General features: G+C 47.9%; 1 protein-coding gene across 3 annotated transcripts in view; it reads left to right on the plus strand.

Moving 5' to 3' along the window:
• The first annotated feature begins 14757 nt into the window (after window positions 1–14757).
• Window positions 14758–27197, plus strand: part of CALCOCO1 (calcium binding and coiled-coil domain 1) — a 47711-nt gene continuing 35271 nt past the window's right edge. Inside the window, exons 1-2 of one of the 3 annotated variants that reach the window (XM_079966693.1) lie at window positions 14758–14863; window positions 23936–24084. In XM_079966693.1, coding sequence (XP_079822819.1) covers window positions 23944–24084 — 141 coding nt within the window. In that variant the 5' untranslated portion in view covers window positions 14758–14863; window positions 23936–23943. Of the gene's footprint in view, window positions 14892–14919; window positions 15077–23935; window positions 24085–27197 lie in introns of those variants that run through there. The other 2 variants (XM_079966692.1, XM_079966694.1) reach the window with 2 other exon arrangements.

The raw sequence follows: 27197 nt of genomic DNA on the forward strand, positions 1-27197 counted from the left end.
ACTTTCACACGGTTCGCAGATTGATGGAGCCAGTTCCAGGAAAACAATTGCAGGTTGATGGCTCAGGCCTTCGCTCGGAGCCTTACCCTCTGGTCTCCGCAGCAAAGATTTAATTCCTCCAGCTGGCAAAGAGGGGCCAGATGGGCAGGGCCAACAACCTTTCCCTCCCTGGCTTCAGCTGGTGCAGAACCTGCCCAATCCGAGCTGCCAAGATCCAACACTTTGCCCCTTGACTTCCTCTGACAGATGGGACAGACTTTTCCAAGACTGGCATGCTACTTGCCAGAGGAGGGGGGAAGCCATTAACCCCGAGGAAGCACCAAGATTTCATTTCTCCAGATGGCAAAATGCTGCCAGCTGGACAAAGCCAGCAACCTTTCCTCGGATTTATTGCTCTTGGGGCCAGATCTTCCTCCCCCAGCTGCCCTCTGATCCGAGCTGCCAAGATCCAATACTTTGCCCCCTTGCCATCACATGACAGATGGGATGGCCCTTTTGGAGAACAGCATAATGTCCCTTCAGCGCATGCCAGAATCTACACATGCACGCACAGACAGAAGAGATCCTATTCATGAAGTGACACTGAGATCCCTCAATCAAAGACAGAAACTCAGGATGAGCAAAGTTTGCTCAGAAGGCGAGCTTCGCCCATCTATCCCCAAGTAGACAGGGCAAAGGTAGGTTTGGATCCTGCCTTCAGGGCAGGTCATGAACTAAGATATGCAAAGGAATATGGATACAGATACACCACAGGTGGGGAGACTCAGGCTGCAGGGCCAAATAAGCCCTCCAGACCTCTCTGATCTTGCCTTCAGCACTCTCCATTGTCAGGAGTGAGCCAACAGTACAGTGGAACCTCGCAAGACAAATGCCTCGTAAGACGAAAAACTCGCAAGACGAAAGAGTTTTTCGTTTTTTGAGTTGCTTCGCAAGACGGATTTCCCTATGGAAACGTCTTGCAAGTTTGTTTCCTTTGTCTTGCAAGTTTGTTTCCTTTTTCTTAAAACCGTGCATTCAGGGGGTGCAGTTGCGACTTGACTTCGAGGAGCAACTCATAGCATGCGGTGTGGTAGCCTTTTTTGAGGTTTTTGAAGGCTTTGGTGATTTTTGAAGCTTTTCCAAAATCCGTGCTTCGCAAGACGAAAAAACTCGCAGAACAAATTAATTTCGTCTTGCGAGGTACCACTGTAATTCACACCGTGCGTGTTGAAGTTAGCTCTTTATTAGCAAAAACCCGATTTGCACAGGAGTGTCAGGCCTAATGAGCACAGCAACCCATCTCTGGTAGGTCTTGCCCCTATGAAGCAGGTGCTGAGACTGAAGGCCCCCCCCTCCAGGATTTCCCCCCCCCCAAGCAATCGGAGACTGCATCTACAGGTCGGCAATCTCTACTCCGCACTTTTCATGCCTCATCTGGTTCTGGGAAGTGGCAAGTGGGGAGGGAAGCTTGTCACAGGAGGGGGAGACACTCGTGACTCTTTACCAGCCTGGTCCATCTCTGCCTCTTGGCCTCTCTCCTCCCACCCTCCTGTTTCAGCTTCTGCCTCTGACTCTGGACTTCTCTCTGCCACTGACTCTCCCAGCTCACTAAGACCTGTTACCTCTTCACCTTCTGAAACCTCCTCTTCCCAGTCTTCTCCCTCTGACCACTCATTGTTGTTCTGCCACCACTTCCTGGGTTCAGAGCCTTCTTCCCCTGGGGGTTCCCTAGCTGGTTCCCCCCACCATTCCTCTGCATCCAGCCAGTCCATGACACCACTGTTCCTTCTCCCTAAGCCCTGTCCATCACTGGTCCTGCTCCACCCACTCAAGTGCTTTTGTGTGGCTGGAATCTGTTTGTAAACTGCAAGGACCTCTTGCTTGCATGGATAGAAGGGTGGGTGGGTGGGTGGATTTGGCAAGAGGGAGAGGAGAAAGTGGGGGGGAGAGAGAGAGGTGCACCTTGTATTTGCATGGCTGAAATGCAACCTATTTTACATATCCTTTGCTCTTCCCTCTTTTCCCTCTGGCCCTGCCCATCTCTGCCATGTGGCCCTCAGAAGGTTCCCCATGAGGGAATGTGGCCCTTGTTTCCCCATCACCCACACCACCACCCACCACCACAACAACCCTGTTGACAAGTGACAAGTGCGCTGCTGTTCAAATCTAAGCATCCCACAAGTTCTATAACGATAGTTTTCTGGGAGAATAAGTTAAGGTTTGCAATGGTACAGGTCAGATTGCCAAAGGAACAACAGGGGTTTGAGAACGGCATCAGGGGTCCAAAAAAAGCTGAGATGTCTCAACAAATGGTGTAGTGCGGTGTTGGGTCTCCAGCTGTTGTTGGACTACAACTCCCATGATCCCTAGCTAGCAGGACCAGTGGTCAGGGATGATGGGAACTGTAGTCCAAAAATGGCTGGAGGCCCAAGTTTGGGAAACACTGGTGTAGTGGTTAGAGTATAAAACTAGGACCTGGAAAACCAGGGTTCAAATCCTGGGCTCAGCCTAACCCACCTCACAGGGCTGTTGTGAGCATAATATGGAGAAGGGGAGAGCCACCTTGTGTGCCATCTTGGAGGAAAGGTGGGATGTGGACGTAATGACAAAATAATAAATAACCTTTTCTACTCAGAAAGAAGTCCCACTGAATTCAATGGGGCTCACTTCCAGGTAAAGGAGTTAGGCTTGTAGGCAATTGTGTTTAAGGTTGCGACCCGAGAACCTGAAAACCTTTTGAGGATGTGCAATGCGGGCTGGCAGGAACTCAGTACACAGGAAATAAAAACTGTGTCTCTTGTGATACCAGCCCAGGAGATCCTGGAGGCAAAAGCTGGACTTCCGCCCTTCCAGAGGATGCTTAGGAGCAGTGTGATTAAGCAAGCCACTGACTGGATAATTGCGGACTGTGCATGGTGGAGCTCTCCATGTTGCTCGTTCAGCTGCAGCAGAGAGCCATTACCCGCCAGAGCGGCTCTGCAATAACACACCAAATCCCGGGGACAACAGCCACCATGTGCAATTATCCAGTCAGTGGCTTGCTTAATCACCGGCTGCCCAAACAACATGGGGAGAACCAGGAGGCACAGAAGGACTCTGGAGTTCCAGAAAGGTGGCTCCTAACAAGAAACAAAAATTCCCCAAGCAGAGCCTAGCAAAGGCATTGAATTCCACGTTGATGGCAGCGGGCGAGGGCTCAGCTTGCACGTCCTAGTCTCAGGTTGTGTGCTCCTGGTTGGGAGCACCAAAATAATCAAGGCATCTCTCAGACTGATGAGACATATCGCCATAATGTGAATAGCAACTGTCAAGTTTGGTCTTGGCTTTGAGAAAGGGTTGGACAAATTCACAGAAGACAAGGGTGGCTACGACCCACAATGAATATAATGTCTCTGAATAGCAGTTGCTGGAAACGATAGGAGGGGAGCGTACTGTTGTGCTCATATCCTTGTGAGCTTCCCACGGGCATTTCTAATGAGAGGTTGGATCTGTCATAAATGCATTAGTTGAGATTCCTGCCTTGCAGGGGGTTAGACTAGATGACCATCAGACCCGCTTCCAGCTCTACAGTTCTATGTTTCAGTGATCTGGTTGGTCACTGTGAAAATAGAATGCAGGGCCAGATGGCCCACTGGCCTGATCTTACGTTTCTTATGGTCCTGTGAACATTTAGACTGGGTACACCTGACATTTTATTCTTGCATCAGTAGAGACTGAGTATTTAGGTTTGTTGTTGTTGTTTTATGTAGTCTGCACCCAATTTAGATCTACTGCATATTTTTTGCCCCTGAAAAGCACTTACAGTGGTACCTCGGGTTACATACGCTTCAGGTTACAGACTCCGCTAACCCAGAAATATTGCCTCGGGTTAAGAACTTTGCTTCAGGATGAGAACAGAAATCATGCTCCGGAGGCAGTGGGAGGCCCCATTAGCTAAAGTGGTGCTTCAGGTTAAGAACAGTTCCAGGTTAAGAACGGACCTCCAGAACAAATTAAGTACCGTGTTTTTCACTCTGTAGGACGCACCTGACCATAAGACGCCCCTAGTTTTAGAGGGGGAGAACAAGGGGGGGAAAATATTTCCCTCTCTGCACAGCGCCCCTTCAGCAAAGCAGCAGGAGAAACTGAGCCCCTTCTATTTCTTCTCCCGCTTCGCTGAAGGGGCGCTGCGCAGAGAGGGAAAGCTGCACAGCGCCTCTCCAGTGAAGCAAAGCCAGGAGAGCACCAACCCCTCTCGCTCTCCAGGCTTCAAGGATAGCCACCTGCTGTACTCCGGAGGCTTCGCGTTGCTTTTGCTGAAGCCATGGAGCCTGCATTCGCTCCATAAGATGCACACACATTTCCCCTTAATTTTTGGAGGGGAAAAAGTGCGTCTTATGGAGCAAAAAATACGGTACTTAACCTGAGGTACCACTGTATTGAGAAACTGGCTCCATTCCAAAAGTAATAACTCAATTTGAAAACAGATGTAGGTGGCCTTGGCAATGGGTGAGGGGCTATATCTACACCTGTCCAATAACATTGTGGGTGGGCATATAGCAAGATCACAATCCCCACTTCCTACTTCATTCGTCTGAGATGTGTGTAGGGAAGAAAAAGGTGTGGGTAACCTAATCGAGACGTGGGGAGATTTTCAAATGCTATCAAATGGCCCTACCCACCCAGAGGCGTACCTAGGCGGTGACCCCCACAAAGGGCACAAAAATCACACCTCTCCACTCTGGTTAGACATCTGCCCACCCGTCCAAGTGTTCCCTGGGCCACTCCTCTGATGCCCTGGCTGGCTGGGCAAAACACACAGGTGCCTCAATACGCCTCTGGTCACTGGTAGAGTTTCTCATCCATGGTCTCTCCTGGCTTCAGAGCCACCGATACATCTTGCCAAGGGTGCAAGAGAGGCTAGATATGCCTCTGTCCTCACTCTTGCAGAAAGCAGGATCTAGAATCAATCTAGATTGAAATCAGCATGTTGAGGATGCAGGTGAACCATTTCAGACTGAGGAAAAACTACGTTTTTGCACTGCAAATGGGTTAGTGTGTATGCAGGCTGACTTTGAAGGAAGTACTTCTGAGTTCATCATGTACAACAAGGATGGGGAGGGGCATCCATTGACCATGTTGATGGGAGCTGAAGTCCAGCAACAACGTCTGAGGAGGACAAATGATAGCTATCTTCAAATATCTCAAGGGCTGTCAGATGGAGGGTAGGACTCAAACACCAATGGCTTCAAGTTACAATCAAGGAGATTCCAATTAAACATACAGAAAAACTTCTGTTTGATAGTGGAATGGTCTCCCTCTGGAGGTTGTGGACTCTTCTTCCTTGGAGGTTTTTAAGCAGAGTTGATGGACAGCTGTCATAGATGCTTCAGTTGAGATTCCTGCATTGAAGGGGGGGTTGAACTTGATGGCCCTTGTGGTCCCTTCCAATTCTACAATTCTATGATTTCACAAAGAGCCACTTGTTCCCTACCTCTGGCCCAAGGTTATGACCATCAGTAGATTTGACTGTTCTGGGAGTCAGCTCTACTGAATTCAGTGGGACTTACTTCTGAGCAATACATGTATGAGAGTACGTTTCTCAGTTATTTTATATCTCAGGTCCAGAGTGGTTCAGTTTCTACTGTGGGACTGCATAATGTCCTTTTCAGAATCATTATCTGGACTCCCTCCCCAATCCCTGCTGAAAGCAGAGTCAATACATCTGTGTCAAATAATATGGTTCATCCGTATCATCCTATTGAAGAGCTATTAAAAGCTAAACCACTCTCCTGTTGTCATATTTTATTTAGCGGTTTGTTTGTTTTGATTTATATCCCACTCAGGGCAGCAGATCTGAATTGTACAGCAGTGTCCACATCCTTAAAGGACTCTCAATAAATAAAATGTCCCCATAAATATATGCAGGAGTAGGGAACGCAAGGGGGTGGTAACAGGAGCAGGGGAGGGAAAGAGAATTTTGTAATGTTGATTTCAGAAAAGGAAAAAGCTTTCCAACACGCAAAGCAGTTAGCAGCAGCAACCAAAAAATAGATTTTTACCCCACTGTGCTTATTAATCTATGACAAGTTGGGCACATTTTTCTCTAAAGCTTATGTTAATTCAACTGCAGAAATGTTGGGACTCAACTTCCAGGAGTCCTGCTTTGATCTAGCAGCTCAGTTCTTGCAAAGCTTCCTTTTGGGCTGCCACCACTAATGTCTTTGAATAGAATCAAAGAATTGTAGAGTTGGAAGGGATCCTGAGGATCATCTTGTGTGGGAAATGTCAATGAAGAAGTAGCATAGCGTGGTTTGCTGGAGCCCGGGGCAGGTGCACAGGCACCGGGGGTGAAGCGTGAACATGCCCACAACGCTAGCCCAGCCCTTGACGCTGACGCCGCAAAGAGGCTCAGGGCTGGCAGAGCAGCATGAGCAGTGCCCCCCACAAAAATATGTCCTGGGCCATCGCCCTGGCAGGCCCCATCACCACGCTATGCCCCTGCATTAAAGGAGTAAGTACCTGTTGAGAATAAGGTTACTTTGAAGAAGTTTGGGTGTACAGTGGTACCTTGGTTTAAGAACAGCTTAGTTTATGAACAACTTGGAGTAAGAACGCTGCAAACCTGGAAGTAGGTGTTTTGGTTTGTGAACTTTGCCTTGGAAGCAGAACATGTTCCACTTCCTGTTAAGTGTGTTCCATTTGTAAATTGAGTCCCCCGCTGTTATGGGAAAGCACGCCTTGGTTTAAGAAAGTTTTGGTTTAAGAACAGACTTCTGGAATGGATTAAGTTCGTAAACCAAGGTACCACTGTAACGGGCTACAAAATATTAGATGAAGGTGGCCTTTGCTAGAGAGAACACCAGTCTGCTGCCCAGTAAATATCAGGTCACACCTATCCTCTCAGTACAATAATCGTGGCTGATCCCACCTGTTGCCATGGTTTGTGGTGAGAGCTCGGAGGAAGAAATGGGTCTCAAAACTCTCTGCACTCCACATGACCACAATATTATCTCATTTGAGTATTAAGGTGAAAGGGCCCATCTGCTGCACAGATGCACTCTCCCTGACACCTCGGGGAAGGTGAAATGGCCTCTAGTTTGATGGAATCTGTAACTTCGTACAAGAAGGAGCTTGTGAAGATGCGCAGCCATCGCCAGCAAGCCCTTGCACTGCAGTAAAGCCTGGCTCACTGTGGCATGGGTCCCATCTGGCTTTCGCCACACTCACACACAGCCTGGCCAAACAGGGCCGTCTGCTCAGACCAGCTGGCCCCAAACAAGGAGGTGCCAGCAATGTGGCAGCGTGATGGAGCCTTTTGAATCCCCCCCCCCCACAGATGCATTCAGTGATACCAGCCAAGCATCCATGTAGGCAATGCGCATGGTGAGGTTCAGATGGAAAATAGCTACCATGTGGCCTAGCCATACTTTCTCTGGGCAAGTCACTCGGGTAGGAGATCACATGGTAAATTCGTGTTCAGACTAAGTTGCATGTTTGAATGCTCCTGTGTTGGGAAGGGGGAACCCTGCATTGAGAAAACTACTGTTTTAGGGAGAAAGCTCAGCCAGAACTTTGATTCCTAACATCCAGTGCAGGGAGATTAGTTGCAGACCCTCCACGTGTCCCTATTTTCCAGGGACACTCCTGGATTTACAGATGCCATCCCAGTTTCTGATTTGATCCCGGAATGTCCCGCTTCCCCTATTTTCATTGGAGAAATGTTGGAGAGTATGGTTATGCAATCCCTGAGCCAAGGAGATAAGTAACTATACAACCTTTTGAAAACAGCTGAAGACAGCCCTGTAAAGGGAAGCTTTTTTTATGGTTTGATGTTTTAGTATGTTGGCGCTGTGGTGTAAACCACTGAACCTTAGGTTTGCTGATTGGAAGGTCAGCGGTTTGAAGCCCCACGACAGGGTGAGCTCCCGTTGTTTGGGCCCAACTCATGCCAACCTAGCAGTTAGAAAGCATGTCAAACTGCTAGTAGATAAAAAGGTACCACTCTGGCAGGGAGGTAAACGGCGTTTCCGTGCATTGCTCTGGTTTCGCCAGAAGCGGCTTAGTCATGCTGGCTACATGACCCAGAAAAAACTGTCTGCAGACAAATGTCGGCTCCCTCAGCCAATAAAGCAAGATGAGCGCCGCAACCCCAGAGTCGTTCACGACTGGACTGGACTTAACTGTCAGGGGTCCGTTACCTTTTTATGTTTTTATATATGCTGGAAGCCACCCAGAGTGGCTGGGGCAACCCAGTCAGATTGATGGTGTATTATTATTATTATTATTATTATTATTGACGTGTCCCTATTTTCATTGGAGAAATGTTGGAGGGTATGTAGATGGGCATTAAGTCATGTGAGCCCCTTAACTCTGAAGTAGTACCAGCCCTCATTCTCAGATTTAAATCCCCTACTGTTAAATGGGAGTACTGGTAACCTTTCTCACAGGGCCGCTCTGAAAGTCTGCTTTTAACGTGAGCCTCTATGTGGGCTATCAGTCAGAGCAAACAAACATAAGCGCCCATTTTAAACTTTTGCGCGCAGCCAAAAAAGAAGGCCCGCCACTGCTTCAGTGGCCCAGTTTATACAGTCAACAGTGTCAGTGATCCAGTAACATGAGCCATGGTTTACTGAACTATGGCTTAGTTGCTGTGGTTTAGCACATGGGCCAGCAACCTTTTTTGGGGACTGGGGGAAACATTTGGAATTCTGAGGAAGTACCATGGGTGCCAGTCACAAAGTGGCCATGACACAAAATGGCCGTCAAAGCTAAAAGAGCAGAAAAACAGAAAGGACCACAAAATAGTGTGGGCATGACCCCCCCAGCCCTGAACAGTTACCCCTCAATGGGGGAGGGGGAAAAGCTCCTACATCAGCCACCACCACACTTGCTCTTTGCACCGCTCCCCTGTTCAGGACAGGTGAGCATCCTGATCTTGCCATTCAATGAATTCTGTTCAATGTAGGAGAGACTGAGCCAATGCAAACAGGAACTGAGCAGGAACAGCAATCAGTCATAGGAGGTAGTGGCGTGCATATTGGTGCCTGCAGGCGGAGCCGTCTTTCCCATAGGGCTTAGTGGTTCATTGCGCCAGGGTGCCAGCCTCTCAGGGGCGCCCCAGCAAACGGGGGAGCTGCGCGGCTTTGCCTGCGGCCTCCACTTTCCGTGAACGCCCGCCAGCTGCGCCTCACCAACCATATAACTGGCGGGCACACAGCTTGCCTTCCAAGCCTCCGTGGGAAGAGCGCGATCCCCACAGAGGCTTAGGATGGAAGCTGCGCCCCGCCAACTATATGGCTGTTGGGTGTGCAGCTTCCTTCCCAAGCCTCCCTCCCTCCCTCACCCCCAGTCTTCCCTCCATGAAAGTAGCATTTATTACTACTCGGGAGGAGGAGGTGGCAGCAGCAGCAAGATGAATATTTGGGGGCACTAGGCGGATCTTTGCACCCCGGCGCTGCATATGCTAAAGACGGCCTTGCCTGCAGGTGTGGTGAGCCCCGGTTTCCCATTATCTGTGAATCTAGTGGTTTAACTATGGTTCATTTACTGCCAACAAACCACAATCTGAAACCATGGTTTGTTGTTGACTTATGGACCTTGGTTTTAAGTATATGGCTTCCAGGAATTCCCAGAGTTCCCCGTGAAGAGGGATTGATTGTTAAGCCACTCTGAGTGTTGCAGCTCTGTGACAGGAATAAAGGTAAAGGTAAAGGTACCCCTGCCCGTACGGGCCAGTCGTGACCGACTCTGGGGTTGCGCGCCCATCTCACTTAAGAGACCGGGGGCCAGCACTGTCCGAGGACACTTCCGGGTCACGTGGCCAGCGTGGCAAAGCTGCTCTGGTGAGCCTGCACCAACGCAGCACACAGAAATGCCGTTTACCTTCCCGCTATAAAGCGGTACCTATTTATCTACTTGCACTTGAGGGTGCTTTCGAACTGCTAGATAGATAGATATAGATAGATGATTGATAGATATAGATAGATGATAGATAGATAGATAGATAGATAGATAGATAGATAGATGATAGATAGATAGATGATAGATAGATAGATAGATAGATAGATAGATAGAGAGAGAGAGAGAGATGATAGATAGATGATAGATAGATGATAGATAGATAGATAGATAGATAGATAGATAGATAGATATAGTAGATAGATTAAACAGATAGATAGATATAGACAGACAGATAGATGATAGATAGATGCTGGATGAATACTGCACTGCCAAATGTTTTTCTGATGAGCATTTTCACTTTAAGCCCAGTGACTGGCAGGCTAGAGGAGGACAGGAGCAGCCTGGCGAGACGAGGCGAGCTGGCACTCAGTGCGGGGCTGGCCACAGAATGCTGAGCCAACAACCCCTTCTGTTCACTTTAGTGCCAGGCCTGGCATCAGAGGCACTAATGAGAGGCAGATGAGCCAGCCGGATCGAAGACTTAATTAGGTCCCTATCAAGCCGTGGTCTCTGTTTTTTAGCACTGCGCCGCGTCATCATCCTCCATGCTGGGGCGCAGAAAAACATTTTTTATGTCCAAGTTACGACGCCCTCAGCCTACCCACCAGCGCATAGACGCACACACTCATGCACTCTCAGCACACATCCATGTGCTCCATGCTAGCCTGAAAGCTGCTGACATGGGGCTCTGCGGGATCTTAAAGCACTCTCTCAAGATACTCCAACTCCTGCTTAAAACCCAACAAGACTCTTGTTGCTTTTTACGGCATGAGGCCCCAAGCAGCTATAACAAGCAAAGGCTTATAGCGGCAGATATTCCTTGCTGTATCTTCGCTTCCGCTGAGCGAAACCTGTGCAGTGCACCGTCAGAATTAACTCTGGCCAAAGCACATAAGCAGGGGTGTGTCCTCTGGGGATCAGCCTTATGGGTCCAAAATGGTAGGCCTCTCTGCCAGCGCCCACAAGGGTAGCAGAAGTTTGAAACTCCCATTGTTCTAGGTGCATTTTGCAACAGGGAATTTCATTAGCGCCAGTAGTTTCTGAGCTCTGGGTGCAGTGCCTTGCCTGATATTTCAGATTAAAACTGCAGTGTGGAAGGAAAGGGGGGGGGGCTTTTTCTGCCTCTCCACTTCCAGCCACTCTCTGAAGAATGGAGAAGAGACCATCTTAAAAATATTAGGGGGCTGGGCAGGGGAAGCATGGCTTTGGTTGTTGTTGTTGTTTTGTTGTTTTTTGAAGTCTTCAGATGAAGACTAAACCATGTGAAAAAGGAACATAACACTTTTAGCTGCAGTTCATTCATTTTCAGCTTTGTGTTCTTGTACAGTGGACGCTCGGGTTGCGAATGCGATCCATGCGGGATGCACGTTCGCAACCCGCAGCATTTGCAACCCGTGTCTGCATGTCTGCGGGTTGCGATTTGGTGCTTCTGCGCATGTGCAAAGCGCGATTTAGCGCTTCTGCGCATGCGCGGCTGCCGAAACCCGGAAGTAACCCATTCCGGTACTTCCGGGTTTTGGCAGTCCGCAACGCGAAAAAATGTCACCTGAAGTGCACGCAACATGAGGTATAACTGTACTAAAAAGTGTGCCTAGACATTCCATTGTTGTACCCATAACCTAGGTTTAAGGTGCCATTTAGCTCCTAGCTTTCATATCTCAGTTTCTAACACTGGGTAGCAGCTCCTGTGCGATCATCTAGTCTGGATGCTTCTTCCAAGCGGTTCTGAAACAACAGGAGTGCTGTTTTTGTGCTGCCATTTCCGTTTAAAGCTGCAGGATGCTTCATCAGCCCATCTGCCTGACAAGAACCAGCAGGGTTACTCATATGCCCCAGCATGGGCATAGCTGAGATTTATGTTAGAGGGACAGGACGACACCCACCCGTTATCATCCTCTGTCTGGCTCTGTCCAGCAGATTCAGAATGAAATGTCTCAACAACAGTTGCTTTAGATTACTTTCTTTTGACCCCAAGCGCTCAGAAAAATCTGTCAAAGTCTTTCTACAATTCCTACTTTTAGTTAAGTGTTTTTATTTGTTTACTTGATGGGGGGCGGCTCCCACCCCCTACCCTGCTACATCCATGTAGCCCAGTGAGATTCAGGACAGAGTGCACGACACACCGGTTGTGTACTGAATTCTAACAACAAACGAAGACCCAAATTCTGCATCAAGGTTCGCCTAAGCAGCAACATCCAAACACATTCTGCAATCTGCATAAATTCAGCCAATTAAACAGATTTGTGTTCGTTCCCTTTATTTTGTATGATTCTGCCATTGTTTTGCACATTATTCTGTTTTGGAGAGAAGCAAGGGATGTGGGTGGCGCTGTGGTCTAAACCACAGAGCCTAGGGCTTACTGATCAGAAGGTCGGCGGTTCGAATCCCCACGACGGGGTGAGCTCCCGTTGCTGGGTCCCTGCTCCTGCCAACCTAGCAGTTTGAAAGCACGTCAAAGTGCAAGTAGATAAATAGGTACCACTCCGGCAGGAAGGTAAACAGCGTTTCTGTGCGCTGCTCTGGTTTGCCATGCTGGCCACATGACTCGGAAGCTGTACGCCGGCTCCCTCGGCCAATAAAGCGAGATAAGCGCAGCACCCCAGAGTCGGCCACGACTGAACCTAATGGTCAGAGGTCCCTTTACCTTTACCTTTAAGGGAGCCTCTGATGGATGGAAATCATATATAAGCAGCTAATTTCTTGAGCTTTTAAGATTTCACCAGACATTACACACATGGACACACGCATACTTTTAAGTATATATTTGCAGCCATAAGGACTAGAAACTTGTTTTGTTTTTGTTTTTAAGCAATGAAACCTGAGATCCCTGCAGTCAGTTAGTCTCATGGTTTATGGTATTTCTGCATTTCCACAAAATCACAGCATGAATAACCTGGCGCAGGAGTGTTAGCAGGGAGGAAAACAAGCACCTAGGAGGACTGAAAAACCTGTCACCTTAAGTGCAGGCAGGGTCATCTCTCTATCCCTTTGCACCCTCTAAATTTATGTGTGTGATGCCGGCCACAGCATGAGACAAACAGGACGGAAAAGTCCTTGCAGAGCCACTTCTTTCAAGGATGTAGCTGACAAGGCCTCCCTCTCGCCCCCACCTAGCAGTGCTGCCAATGTTTGGATTGGCTCTGCTTTCCTGCTTTAGTCAGCAGCCTATCTCACTGACATTTTCCAGATGACATTTTTCCTGGCATGGAGACGGAGGAAGCTTAATGTTCTCCCTATCTTTTGTCAGGCTTCTATTAGGCAAAGGAGCGTGGATGACCTCGCTTCCTCCTCCTCTTCTCACTGTTGCTGGATTGGTAGCAATGGTAGTAGCTCCCCTTCACAATAGCCAGAGAAAAGCGGGAGGAGAAGGAAATGAACCCATCCAGTAGGGTTTGGCTAATAGAATGAGTATCAAACACTGATGCTGGGAGTCAGGTTGCTGTCACTCATGATAAGGATGGGAGGGACATCCTGTATGGCTCACATTTAAAGGTTAATCTACCTGTTTGGCACTTTCTGAAACACAACGTGAACGGAAGTGCAGGTATCTTTCAAAATTCACACTTTTTCGAATTTTGCAATGCACTGCAAGTAACGTGCACCAAAATATACCAAGGTGACATGTGCCTAGAATATGTATTAGTGGAAATAACTTTAAAATCATGTGTTATATCAGGGGAAATATAAATCTTGCGGGAAATCCACTTTGCAAAAAACGTGTACATTGGGGGGGAAAGTATACAAATATGTACGTATTAGGAGAAACACGCGTTAAATCGCTGAAGAATTTTCATGAGGACTTTTCGAAACAGAATTTGCAAACTGATGTGGAAATTTAGATAAATGTGGGCAAACTGTAGGACTTCCCAGGGCAGGGGGCACAAAGTTGCAGCGCTTGCAGCATAGATCAGAAGTGTCTAGGGTACCAAGCCCAGCCATCCCTAAAGCTACACCAGGCCAGGAGGAGAAAGAACTTGAAAGCCAGGAATTCCAAGGAACAGGGAACAGGAAAACCAGAGACCTGAAAATGGAGAAGGGAACAGAAAGCAGAAAGGGCAGGTGAAACTTGTCTGAGGCTTTGGAGGCAGGCAACAGCTTTTGCATGAAACACCGAGAGCTTTGCATTGCATACCGCCCATCTTTTCCTATCAATTACACTAGAACAGGTGCAGTGTTTGGCTCTGGCGATGACTCAACACACATGGCACCGACTTCCTGTGCACGATTTCGCTCCCTGCGGGTTTTGCGCGGTATATGAGAATGCCTCTCTAGAGAGTTTCGCACACCTGCGGGTGCACGCGCATTTGTTTCTGCTTATTTGCGGAGGCGGCTGCAAACCAGCTACTCCCTTTTATCTCTGACTGCTTGGATAAACTCTCCATGTGCATGTCGGGGGGGGGGTGTATGTGTGCGTGTGCATGGAGCTGCACATTTTTGCACGCTTATTCCTCCGCTTATTCCTTCCTATTTGTCTGTGCTCCATCGTTGTGCTTCCACGTCTCTTTTCCATCCGTGCAATTTGCCCCCCACGAACCCGCGTGTAAACCGCTTGCAATGTTCTTAAAGCACCCAGGCCAGAAGCGGGGCCCTTTTCTCAGGATCCCTTCTCAGGATCCCTCTCTTGGGCAACTTGAGCCCCCTTCTGCCTTATCTCCTTCCAGCAAACTGCGCCCGTGTCCCCCCAGCCGATGCTGCTCCCTGGAACTTGGAGTCCCCGGGGCCCCATCCTCCCCTTGTTTCTCCGAGCCTTGGGACTACGAAGCCCACAATCCTTAGCGGCCTCCCCTGCCTCGCGCGGCTCTTTGGGAGATGCAGTCTCTGCGCTGCGCTCCTGCCCATTTACGAGCAGGCGGAGAGGACTACAATTCCCAGCAGCGCTGCGAGCCCAGCCTGCCTCCGCCTCCCCAGCTGGCTTGAAGGCTGTTATTGTTGTTGCTAAAAGGTTAGTGGAACAGCTGGTTGCTCTCTGGGTAAGAGACGTCTTCGGGATTGGGGAGGGGGACGTGGCTACTTTCTCTACTCCTCGCCTTTCTTGGCTGCTCGGAAAGCGGATGGCTCAAACGGACTCGGGGTGCAGTGGGGCGCCTTTCTCTATTCCAGGAGCTTTTTAATCCCCCCCCAACACTTCCTGCGAATGCTGTGAGCAAAACAATATGTAAGCAAAGACGGGGAGTGACTCGCCTCCCCCGCAGTCAAAGGAGTCGTTTGCATTGATTTCCACTCCTTCGTCGCTGAAATGAATCTGGGGAGGGCTGGGGAAGGCAAGAAAGCCGCCAACGGGCCTTTAATCCTGAGCTTGCGGCACAAAGGGTTGAGGTGGTGATGGGGGGAAAAGATCAAGGGAATCTCTGAAGCCCTGTCCCAAATGCTAAGGTCTTTCCTGGCTACTTTTACTTTTCTTTCTTTCTTTCTTTTTTTCACCCCCCCCCCTCTTTGCACACACAAGCCTCCAGAATCTGTCAGTTTGGAGACAGCCCAAGCCCTCCTGCCTCCATACTTAATAGGCCTGGGATATTCTACGCCTGCCATGTCTCCCTCCCCTCTGCTCTTCTTATTACTCTCTCTCTGTCTTGGATATTATTCCTGTCCTGGGGCCTCCCAGAAAATGTATTAACTGCAAATGAGATGCGAGGTCCGCTGCGCGAGAGGCTTGTGTTTATTTGAAGACAGCCTGGGACTTCTGGTTTCTTGAAAACAAAGTTTCCCTTTGTTTGGCTTCCAGCCGCAGGACTCCCAGCCCTGACGCCTGCTAGAAGGACGCTTTTACAGGAGAGTCATAATAGCCTTTCCCAAAACAAGGTGGGGATTGAGGACTCCAAATGGCAAGCCATTTCACCATCCCCTTGTAAAGGAGGAGCATGGGCTTCTCTTGCGTAAGCCTTGCAGCAGGCCAGCCAGGTCCTCAAGGCTTCTCCTTGAGCCTTCCCACGCTTCTGCCTGTTAGATGGACAGATCTGATTGCTGGTTTGTTTTGCTGTACCCTGCACAGACATGTCTGGGCTCTCTGCTGGGCTCTGATTGGTGTTCCTCTTGCAGAAGCACCACCCAGATGCTCCAGGAGAAGGGAATTTGGCCAAAAGTGCTGGGAGCTGCCAGGCGTCTATTACCCATGTGGTTTGGCCGGGACTCTGCCTGGGTCATGGGGCATATTGGGATAAGCTTGTTGCCTTGACTTGTTGTGCAGATCCGAAAGCATCTCGTGTGACAAGGTTTCATCACAGGCTTCCCCTACTAAGAAAGGTTGGAAGGCCTATTTAGAATCGATCTGAGAAAAAGTGGACTGGTGAGGTTGATCAAATTATGTATGGTGTGTGGCAAGTATACAGGGGAAATGTCCCCCCCCCAATTCTCTCTCTCTCTCTCTCTCTCTCTCTAATGTACAAAGGGACGTGGGTGGCGCTGTGGGTTAAACCACAGAGCCTAGGACTTGCCGATCAGAAGGTCGGCAGTTTGAATCCCCACGACGGGGTGAGCTCCCATTGCTCGGTCCCTGCTCCTGCCAACCTAGCAGTTCGAAAGCACATCAAAGTGCAAGTAGATAAATAGGTACCAGTCCGACGGGAAGATAAACGGCGTTTCCATGTGCTGCTCTGGTTTGCCAGAAGCGGCTTAGTCATGCCGGCCACATGACCTGGAAGCTGTACGCCGGCTCCCTCGGCCAATAAAGCGAGATTAGCGCCACAACCCCAGAGTCACTCACGACTGGACCTAATGGTCAGGGGTCCCTTTACCTTTACTCTAATGTACACACTACCTGGGGTCATGCAAGGAAGCTGAGAGGTGGGAAATCCAAACAAACAAAAGGATGTACTTCTTCGCATATTAATGGAGGATAACACTGGCAGTCTGGTCACGGTCATAGGGCTATTTCTCTCTTGCTCTGCTGTATGGATTTCCCATATGCCCCTGTGAGAAACGAGATGAGGAACTAGATAAGCCTTTGGTCTTTTCCAGCAGGGCTGCTCTTATGTTTCTGTACACTAAACGATATGTTTGTATGTGTTAAAGTACCGTATTTTTCGCTCTATAAGACACACCAGACCACAAGATGCAGCTAGTTTTTGGAGGAAAACCTCTGGCTTCTGGGATAGCTGCGCAGCCTGCATTCGCTCCGTAAGACGTGCACACATTTCCCCTTACTTTTTAGGAGGGGAAAAGTGAGTCTTATAGAGCAAAAAATACGCTAATTGTGATGGGTCCGTTTCATGCGCTTGCAAGCACCCAGCCAAGAGATCTGCGCTGTGCACTCCCATCCCTGTGCAACACGCCTGCTACTCCAGCAGCAATATAGAACTCGGTTATTTGATCCTTAAGCTATGCTAATAAGAATCTAAGAATTGCCTTGCCCTTGCTGGGTGACAGCAACTTTCATATCACTCCGCATTCCCTCTTCCATCCCATTGTGCTAGTACTAATCCTTGCGCTAGCACAACCATTCAGTTGAATATCACCCCTATTTGTGCAAGGTTTGGGGTGACAAAACCTTCCTCTTTGTAAAAAAGCTATTGTGCTACCGTGAAGACTAGAAACTTTTCATTTAAAAAAAAAAATACTAGGTGCTGCAGCATGGCAAAGTGTCACACGAGACCTCTTCATTCCTAGTCTGGGCAGGCTCCAAGATTTGCGGGTGAGGGAGCGGAGAAGTATCAGATATGGTTATATCATTAGGAAACAAATTGGTTCCTTGCATTGTCTCAAGGCCCAAGTTAATAATAATTGCTGTATATGGTAAAAGCCAAGAGTGCTGGTATCTGGACTACATTCCACCGTAGATGACTGATGCCTTACCTTGATGACAAATAATCCTTTTCATTCTGCCTTCAAATTTACGATGCTATGAGCCTGGGTCTCGGTTTAACCGCTTTGCGGCTGGTCTTTATTGTTACGTTTTGTTTTTATAAATGTATAAGTTTGAGGTCCCCAGTAAAGCGTATTTTTCTTGGTGCAGCAAATTCAAAGCAAAATAAATAAACAAGACTGGTAAAGTCACAAAACCAGCAGGCCATAGCCAGATGACAAAGCCCTAGAAAAGCCATCCCATCAAAGAAAAAAGAAAAAGTTGGAATGTCTGGGCAAATAAGCAAATGTCTCTTGCCCTAGTACCATCATAAGTTTGGGTACCAGACAAGCTTTTCTGGGGAAAAGGTCCCAAATATGCAACACCACAGCCAATAAAGACCTTTATCTTGTTATCTCCCACCTGCCTTTTGATGTTCATATGGTGACCCCTGAGGGTGCATATAAGGGGACTCGTATAATGGCCTCTACCATGCGCTCGAAAGCACATCAAAGTGCAAGTAGATAAATAGGTACTGCTCCGGCGGGAAGGTAAATGGCGTTTCTGTGCGGAAGTGGACGCCGGCTCCCTCGGCCAATAAAGCAAGGTGATTGCCGCAACCCCAGAGCTGGTCACGACTGGACCACATGGTCAGGAGTCCCTTTACCTTTTTTTACCATGCGCTCAGTGCGTTCCAGCAGCTCAGTTTGTCAGTGGGCTCTGCTCCCTTGTAGGCAGAGGCCAATAGTTAACACCTGGGAAGACCACGAATGAGGGCAGGAAATGCCAGTGAAATAATCTGGGCACCCTAGGGATGCTGTGTTATTTCTGTTGCTGAAACCGGACATGAATGTTGTTTTTATTCTGAGAATCTTCTGTGAGGCTCTTTGAGAGCCTCTCAGCTCTATGATGCGGGAAATATTAGTGTTCTAAAATAAATACATATAGAACAGGCTCATATTGTAGGAGCAGTCCTTTATATATGGTGTGCTCTGGGCAAAACTAAAGAGTGCTGTCTGCCAGCGGCCCACAAAAGAAAGAAACCTCCAGTTCCTTGATTCTTTAGGTTAAGTCAGTGGTTTTCAAACACTTTGCAGGGAATTTTTCCTCTGTTGACTTCTGTGCTAAGGAAATCCTATACTGTACATTTGCCACAGAACCGATTAGTGTTGCAATGCATTCTGGGATGTGTGCCAGTTGCCCAATAAATTTATATGCAGTGCTAACTGGGCCTGTTGGGTCTAGCTGTTGCCCCAAACGAAGAGTGGCTACAGGGGACACAAATAGTAGTGGGTAAACTGTCTTTCAAGGAAATTTGGTCACCTCTGTTGGTGTTTTGGGTGAGGAGCCCACAGTGAGCTTTTAAGGAACCCCTGAATTTCTCCTCACAACACAATTTGAAGACCACTGGGTCCAATGAAATCAATGAGTGTTCGAATTCTTACTCATCTCTAAGCCAAGTCTGTACAAGTTTCTAGTCTCTTGGTTTTCCCAGCTGTATGCCATGGCACTGCTACCTGGGGCTGGAAATAAAACTTCTTGGAGAACACCAGCAAATTGTTCTCACCCACCTTGGTCGCTGGTCTTTCAGTTCCAGTTATGGGCAGCACTGGCAAAACCTGAACTCTTAATTTCTTTACTGCCAAAAGCCTTTTCAGCCGTGCCCCACCCACTCCTGACTTGACAATGGAAGTGCAGCAAATCTATGTGAAGCAGTGGAGACCTATCTTCCTATTACATAATATTATATAGCATTTTTGTAAGATGAAATGGAGCGTTTGAGCAAAACAAGCAGGCCAGCAGCTCCAGTGAGCAGAGGAAACAAATGAGTGGACATGTGGGTGGCCCAGGCTGGCTTTCTCGTGTTCCCTTGGTTGTTGCCACCTCCACCCGCATTAATAATAATAATAATAATAATAATAATAATAATAATGCCCTGTCCATCTGACTGGGTTGCCCCAGCCACTCCGGGCAGCTTCCAACATACAGTACAGTGGTATCTCGGGTTAAGAACTTAATTCATTCTGGAGGTCTGTTCTGAACCTGAAACTGTTCTTAACCTGAGGTACCACTTTAGCTAATGGGCCCCCCCGCTGCCGCTGTGTCGCCAGAGCATGATTTCTGTTCTCATCCTGAAGTAAAGTGCTTAACCCGAGGTAATATTTCTGGGTTACCGGAGTCTGTAACCTGAAGCGCCTATAACCTGAAGCATCTGTAACCCAAGGTACCACTGTACAGTCATACGTTGGGTTACAGACGATTCAGGTTGCGTTTTTTCAGGTTACGGACGCGCTGAAACCTGGAAGTACTGGAACAGGTTACTTCCGGGTTTCAGCGGTCGTGCATGTGCAGAAGCGCCAAATTGCAACCCACGCAGATGTGATGCTGTGAGTTGTGAACGTGCCTCCCAAACGGATCACGTTTGCAACCCGAGCGTCCACTGTATATGAAAACACAACAAAACATTACACGTTAAAAAGCTTCCCTATACAGGGCTGCCTTCAGATATCTTATAAAGGTTATACAGTGGTACCTCGGGTTACATACACTTCTGGTTACAGACTCCGTTAACCCAGAAATAGTACCTCAGGTTAAGAACTTTGCTTCAGGATGAGAACAGAAATCGCGCAGCGGCGGCAGCGGAAGGCCCAATTAGCTAAAGTGGTGCTTCAGGTTAAGAACAGTTTCAGGTTAAGAACGGACCTCCAGAATGAGTTAAGTACATAACCAGAGGTACCACTGTAGTTACTCATCTCCTTGACATCTGATGGGAGGGCGTTCTGTACTTGTTTGCACGCAAGCACAGCAAGGTGAGGGAAGTCTGGGGTCCAAGAAATCAGGCAGCCCAGCTGAGCGAGCGAGCAGGCAAGCATTGTGGTCACCAAGGAGGGGGAAGTGTTTTCCCGCTTTGTCTGCTACCACCACCATCAGAAGGAAGCGTGCCCTTCAAAATGCACCCTTCCATCTGTCGGGATCAGCACAGGGCGAAGGGGAGAAAGACTTTCTCTTCATTCCCTTCTCCATGAGTGGTGTCAGCAGTGGGATCCTGGGATTGGGCAAACTGTGAGGGGATGGGGGATTTGGAAGAGGGTAGGGGATAGGCGGGGTTGGTGAGCAACGCATACAGGGGCCCCAGCCCCTCATAACACAATACAAACCCTGCTAGATAAGGCCAACGGCCTAGCTATTCCAGCAGCCCGTCCTCACAATGGCCAGTCTGTGGGTAGCCTACACGCTGGACCTCAATACATCAGCACTTCCGCATTTCTCGGCAATTGGTATTCAGAAGTCTATTTCCTCTGACAGCGAAGGGAACTGTCGTGGAAGATCCTGATTCAAATCTCTGCCCATTCAGTAATGAAACTTGCTGCGTGGCTCGGAGGCAATGTCTCCCTCAGCCTATCCTCCTCCTATCATATTGGTTGTGTGAATCAAAGATTTGGATGCAGCCATGTGCCCTTTCCACTGAAGGTGCCAGAGAAATTGTTACGCTCAATTCTAATAATGCCAAACGAACACCGATAAAGGTGGCCAACCTGTCTGGGTGTGGATGTTCACTCCCTCCTACATTGCAAAGTTATTGTCATTAGTTTTCAGGAAAGGAGCATGACCTGGTTGTGTCATTTCCTGTAACCAACATTGGTCTACCTCTGTGATTTTACAGAGGACGGAATCCAATCTCATGCTAAGTCTCTTGTTCTGCTGGTGCGAGGATTTCTCCTTACCCGACAGGGCATTAACCCCTCTCTCCTCTCCCCCAGTCTAAATCTGCTGTAGGGCTTACCTCAACCCTCTAAAGCAAATTTGGGGAGGGTGTGGCGTGCACGATTGGGGGGGGGGGTTTGGCATTTGTGCTGCACAAACAAAAATCCTTGCATTGGCAAGGCGCAGTTGGTGAATAATCCAGAATCTCATGCAAAAAGTGGATTCCGGGCGTGTTCGTTTTCTATATCCCTCGCTCGCAGAATATCAACATGTTATCGCCTCTCTCTTTCTCCCACCAAATTCCCCACTGCCGCCACCCCTTGAAGCCTCATAGCTGCATATTCCTGCACTGATTTTTAGGGTCCCTTCCAACTCTATGACTCTTCTGCCATGTCCTTAACTTAACCCGTTAGCCCTACTGAAACAACACCTTATACGCAATAGCGCTGAATCACATTCATTAAGTCTTTATCCTTGCCTCTCCTCTCCCTCTGTTGACTTTCCTCATTGTCTCAGTGCAGACTGTAAGCTCCTTGGAGCAGAGACTTGCCACACACACCCACATACACACACACACTGCAATGCAGTGGTATAAATCAGTTGTGACACTTCATAATGAATAGGTCCTCGTAGTTGTGGAAATACGATCTGCAAAAGATCGAGGGGGTGATATTTCTGTGTCCTGCGTAGCTCTGACCTTTCCTCGTGATCTCTATCAACGCTGCTCTGCAAATGCATCCCCCACTGCCCATTGCACCCTTATATTTCCCCTTCCTGCCTGAAGGCAACATTTTGCCGAAAGTTTCCTAGTTGTGCAGAACAAAAACACAAAACGCAGTTATTGGATTGGGAATGAAATGTGTCAAGGGTGGGGGATCTCAGGCCTGGGCCCAGAATGTGGCCCTCCAGGGTTCGCTTTCTGGCCCTTAAAACTCTCACTAGGCCATGCTTCACAACTTCCTTGAGTGCTTTGACTGCCGGAATGACTTCTTGCTTGCCTGGCTGGGAGGTTAGAGAGAGATGTGCAGAATCTAGCCTACTTTACAAAGGTGAAATTCGTGTTTGTTCCTCACCTGCTTTTGCATACTCTCCAATATTTATCTAATGAAAGTAGGGATATCCTATTCCATTGTTATCATCATTTTACTATTTATACCCCACCATCTGCCTGGGTTGCCCCGGCCACTCTGGGCAGCTTCCAAAATATATACAGACATAATATAACATTAAGCATTTTTTTTAAAAAAAACTTCCCTATACAGGGCTGCCTTCAGATGTCTTCTAAAAGTTGTATAATTTCTTATCTTCTTGGATCAGGGGTCACATAACTCCAGACTCTCCAACATTTCCCTGATGGAAATAGGGACATCCTTAGGAAAAGCGGGACATTCCGGGATCGAATTGGAAACCAGGACGGCTTCTGTAAATCTGGGACTGTCCCTGGAAAATAGGGACATGGGTCTTTTTTGCCTCCCATCAGTGGCATTTGGCCCTTGAAAGATTGCCCAGAATGTGGCCCTCAGACAGAAAATGGTTCCCCACCGCTGAAGTACATGGGATTAAGTACACATGCATAATAAGCAGATAATTGCACTGCAGTCTTATTTTGATCCACGGAATTTGTAATTTGTTGGGGTAAGGGAGGATAACAAGGTCAGGCCAGAGCTGCATGCCTGATGCAATCACATCATCCAGATGTGGAAACCGAAACTGTGCTGAGAAGTTTGCATCTGAAGAATCAGCATAGTGCAATCCTGTTTATTATTACAATCGTACCTCGGATGTTGAATGGAAATCCGTTCCGGAAGTTGGGTTGACTTCCAAAACGTTCGGACACCAAGACGCGGCTTTGGACATGTTGCTTTGGACATTGAGGTTCCAAAGAACGTTCACAAACTGGAACACTCACTTCTGGGTTTGTGGCGTTCAGGAGCCAAAACAGTTTTTCCGGGTCATGTGGCCAGCATGTGTGAACCAGAGCAGTGCATGGAAACGCCGTTTACCTTCCTGCCAGAGCACTACCTATATATCTACTTGCACTTTGACGTGCTTTCAGACTGCTAGGTTGGCAGGAGCTGAGACTGAACAACAGGAGCTCACCCCGTCATGGGAATTTGAACCACCGACCTTCCGATTGGCAAGTGGTTTGGACCACAGCGCCACCCATGTCTCAGGAATAAATTCCATATTATTCAATGCAGCGTACTCCCATAAGGGTTGTGGCTTCGGTGTCCCCCCACCCCAGCCTGGGCAGATATTTCTGTCGTGGAAGACAACATTCCAGCCCACCCCCCTAAAAGAGAGAGAGATACTGGTCCCTGCCCCACTGAGCTTACAACCTTGATTTCAACAGTGGGGAAGAGAAGCCAGATGAAATGTTCAGATGTTTGGTGGGTGGGGTGTCCATGCCTATGGAGCTAGTTCAGATTCCTGCCTTTCAGGGGGTTGGTCTAGATGACCCATGGGGTCCCCTCCAACTTTACAATTCTTTGGCCTTCCTTGCCCCACTAACCACCCTCATTTGCCTCACAGCCGCCAAGATGGAAGAAGTTCAGTCCCAACCCGGCGTGGCTTTCCTGAATGTGACCTCGAGCTACGTGCCCCACACCAAGGTGGAGTGTCACTACAGCCTGCCGCCTGGCATGAAGCCGTCCGCCAGAGACTGGATTGGGATATTTAAGGTATTTCAGCTGGGGAGTGGGGGGAGGGAAAGTGGGACACACTACAGTGTTAGAAACTCAGGTATACAAGCTAGGTGCCAAAGGGCTCCTTAAACCAAGGTTACAGTCACCAAACTAGTTGCCCTTTGGGGGCAAGATGGCTCTAAAGTCTTGTTTTTTCAAATGATGGGCTGACTGTGATTGAGTCTCAGTTAGACATCTGGCTAATTCAGATGACAAACTTGAGCTAAATTAAGAGCTTTGAGAACTTAAAGAAGTAAAGGCACTTGATTCAGGGATAGTCCAAATATCTATTGGCCTATTCCGACCTCTTTTTCTTAATGGTGACACGGACCATTCATAACGTAAGAATATTCTTCACAACTGTGAGCAGGACTGTGAGGTGGGGTAAGCTAAGACAAGCTGCAACAATTTTTATTTTATTTTTTGAAATAATTTTGATTTGATTTTACAAGTGTAAAATTATAACAATACAAAATACATATCCATATTTAGAGATTTCTCCAGATCTCTAGACTTCCCACTTTCCTCTCCATGGGTCCTATTGTCAACCTTTTCAACTGCATACTATTTCATAATCTATATTTTATATTTCTCCATTTTATCCGTAATATTTACTACATTACAAGTGTTATTTCAATCCTGCTAATGTTTTCATCTGCTTACATTGGTCTGTCAGGTCAATTGTAATTTCCCCCCATTCTTTATTAAAGTTTTGGTCATCTTGGTTCCTGAGCTACCCAGTCAGTTTTGTCATTTCAGCATAATCCAACAGCTTAGTTTGCCATTCTTCTCTGGTGGGGACTTTGTCTTCTTTCCATCTCTGGACTAGTAACATCCGTGCAGCTGTTGTCGCGTACATAAAAAGTCTTTTCTGCTCCCTAGGAATATCAATACCTATAATTCCTAATAGAAAAGCTACTGGGTTTTTTTCAATTCATTATATATCATTTCCCAGAATGCTCTTATTACCTTACAGGTCCACCACACATGGTAAAAGCTGCCTTCCTTTTCTTTACATTTCCAGCTGATATTTGTACTTGTCTTATACATTTTTGCTGACATACAGACTGCAACAGTTGTTCACTGCTCCTGCTCAGGCTGCACAGGAAAGAAGCATTTTTGATCCAGAAATTCATTCCGATTGTGCAGATAAAATATAACAGATAGAATTATACAGGATGGGGTATTAGCGTGTGAAAACAGTATAGATTCAATGATCCCCAGGGACGCATCTCCAGATGGTGGAGGTGTCAGGCATTTTTACTTGGTCACAAGTAGTTGAAAGCCAGGTGCGAAATATGCCCGGCACCTGACTAATTTCGAACACAGGACACATACCGTATTTTTCGCTCCATAAGACGCACTTTTTCCCTCCTAAAAAGTAAGGGGAAATGTGTGTGCGTCTTATGGAGCAGATGCAGGCGAGAGGCTCTGCTCAGCGCTCCCTTTAAAGAGCCGCGTGGAGCCCCTCTTGGGGGCTGCCCTTCTCCCTCCTTGGGGAAAAAGCTCTTTAAAGGGAGTGGGGGAGCCTTCCTCCCGCTGCCTGGGAGAGGCTGCACGCAGTTATCCCATAAGCCAGGACAGCAAGAGCCTATCCCAGAAGCCAGATCCCTCTTGCTGTTCTGGCTTCTGGGATTCAGAATATTTTTTTTTCTTGTTTTCCTCCTCCAAAAACTTAGGGTCTGGTACGTCTTATAGAGCGAAAAATACGGTATGTTCTCATTTCCCTCAGCTGTTGCTTTATTGCCTTTATATATGCCACCCTTTTCTCAAAAGAAGTTTGAGGCGGCTTATCCTGCTCTCCCACACCCCATCCCCACAACAACCCTGCGAGGTGAACTAGCCTGATAGGCTGTCATTGACCCAAGGTCACCCAGTGAGCTTTATGGCTAGGTAAGGAATCGAACCCTGGCTTCCCGGACCCTCACTCAAAGAGGGCCTTGACTGCACTGTTGATGCACACAGTTGCCAATTCTGGTCTGCACAAAGAGCAGTATGAGATGGGAGAGTCCTGAAGGCGGAGAGTGGGCTATACCACTTCAGACTGCCAGTGACGAGGGTGTCTCATTTTCGTGGTGCTCTTCCGCATTTCATTTTTTTTAGGGAGCTTTGTAAATAGAACACCAACACAGTAGGAGGTTGATGTTCTCGTTCTCCCGCTTTGAGGCTGCTGTTACAGGATGTTCTATATACAGGGGAGCATTAAAAATGCCATTTCTTCCCTTCCACTCTGCTCCATGTCTAAGACCCAGCATCCATCCAGTGTGGTCCTTGGGGGAAGGGGAAGGGAGGAGAGAGAAAGGGAACACAGTCCCTTTGTGCAGCACAGTGGAGGGCTGTTTATGCAGGCCCAGGCTGCTGGTTTCCTTTTCTGTCCCGCTCTCATTAGAAATTGAAATTCAGGGACCCAAGTCAGTATGCTTCCTTCCTTCCTGCCCCCAACAGTACTGGAGAAATGGCTTCCCAACTCAAAGTGAATTTGCGGGGGGGGGGGGGGGGCAGGGAAAGCCTGGGATAGATAGATAGATAGATAGATAGATAGATAGATAGATAGATGATAGATAGATAATTTATTACAGTCAAAGACCAGCTCGCATAACACAATAAAAACAGCGTTCATAAAGATAAAATATACAATTAGAGCAGATTGCAGCAATAGCTCATGAGTTAAAATTGAGATACTGTGGTACCTCAGGTTAAGTACTTAATTCGTTCCAGAGGTCCGTACTTAACCTGAAACTGTTCTTAACCCGAAGCACTACTTTAGCTAATGGGGCCTCCTGCTGCCGCTGCACTGCCGGAACCCGATTTCTGTTCTCATCCTGAAGCAAAGTTCTTAACCTGAAGCACTATTTCTGGGGTAGCGGAGTCTGTAACCTGAAGCGCATGTAACCCGAGGTACCACTGTATATACAGACACCCGTACAACTGAGATTTGGGCTACCATAAAAGTTGACCCTGAAGCGCCCGAAAGAGCGACTTCAGCTTTTCCCTAGTAAGCTATTTTCTTCTAGAGGATGATCTGTGCCTACAAATCTGGGTGCAGAATCTGGCTACCAGCCAGGTCGTCTTGTGATCTTTGCCCAAGAAGAGAGAATTAAGTTTAGACT

Source organism: Podarcis cretensis, assembly GCF_951804945.1.
Source record: "Podarcis cretensis genome assembly, chromosome: 2".
Classification (NCBI taxonomy): domain Eukaryota; kingdom Metazoa; phylum Chordata; class Lepidosauria; order Squamata; family Lacertidae; genus Podarcis; species Podarcis cretensis.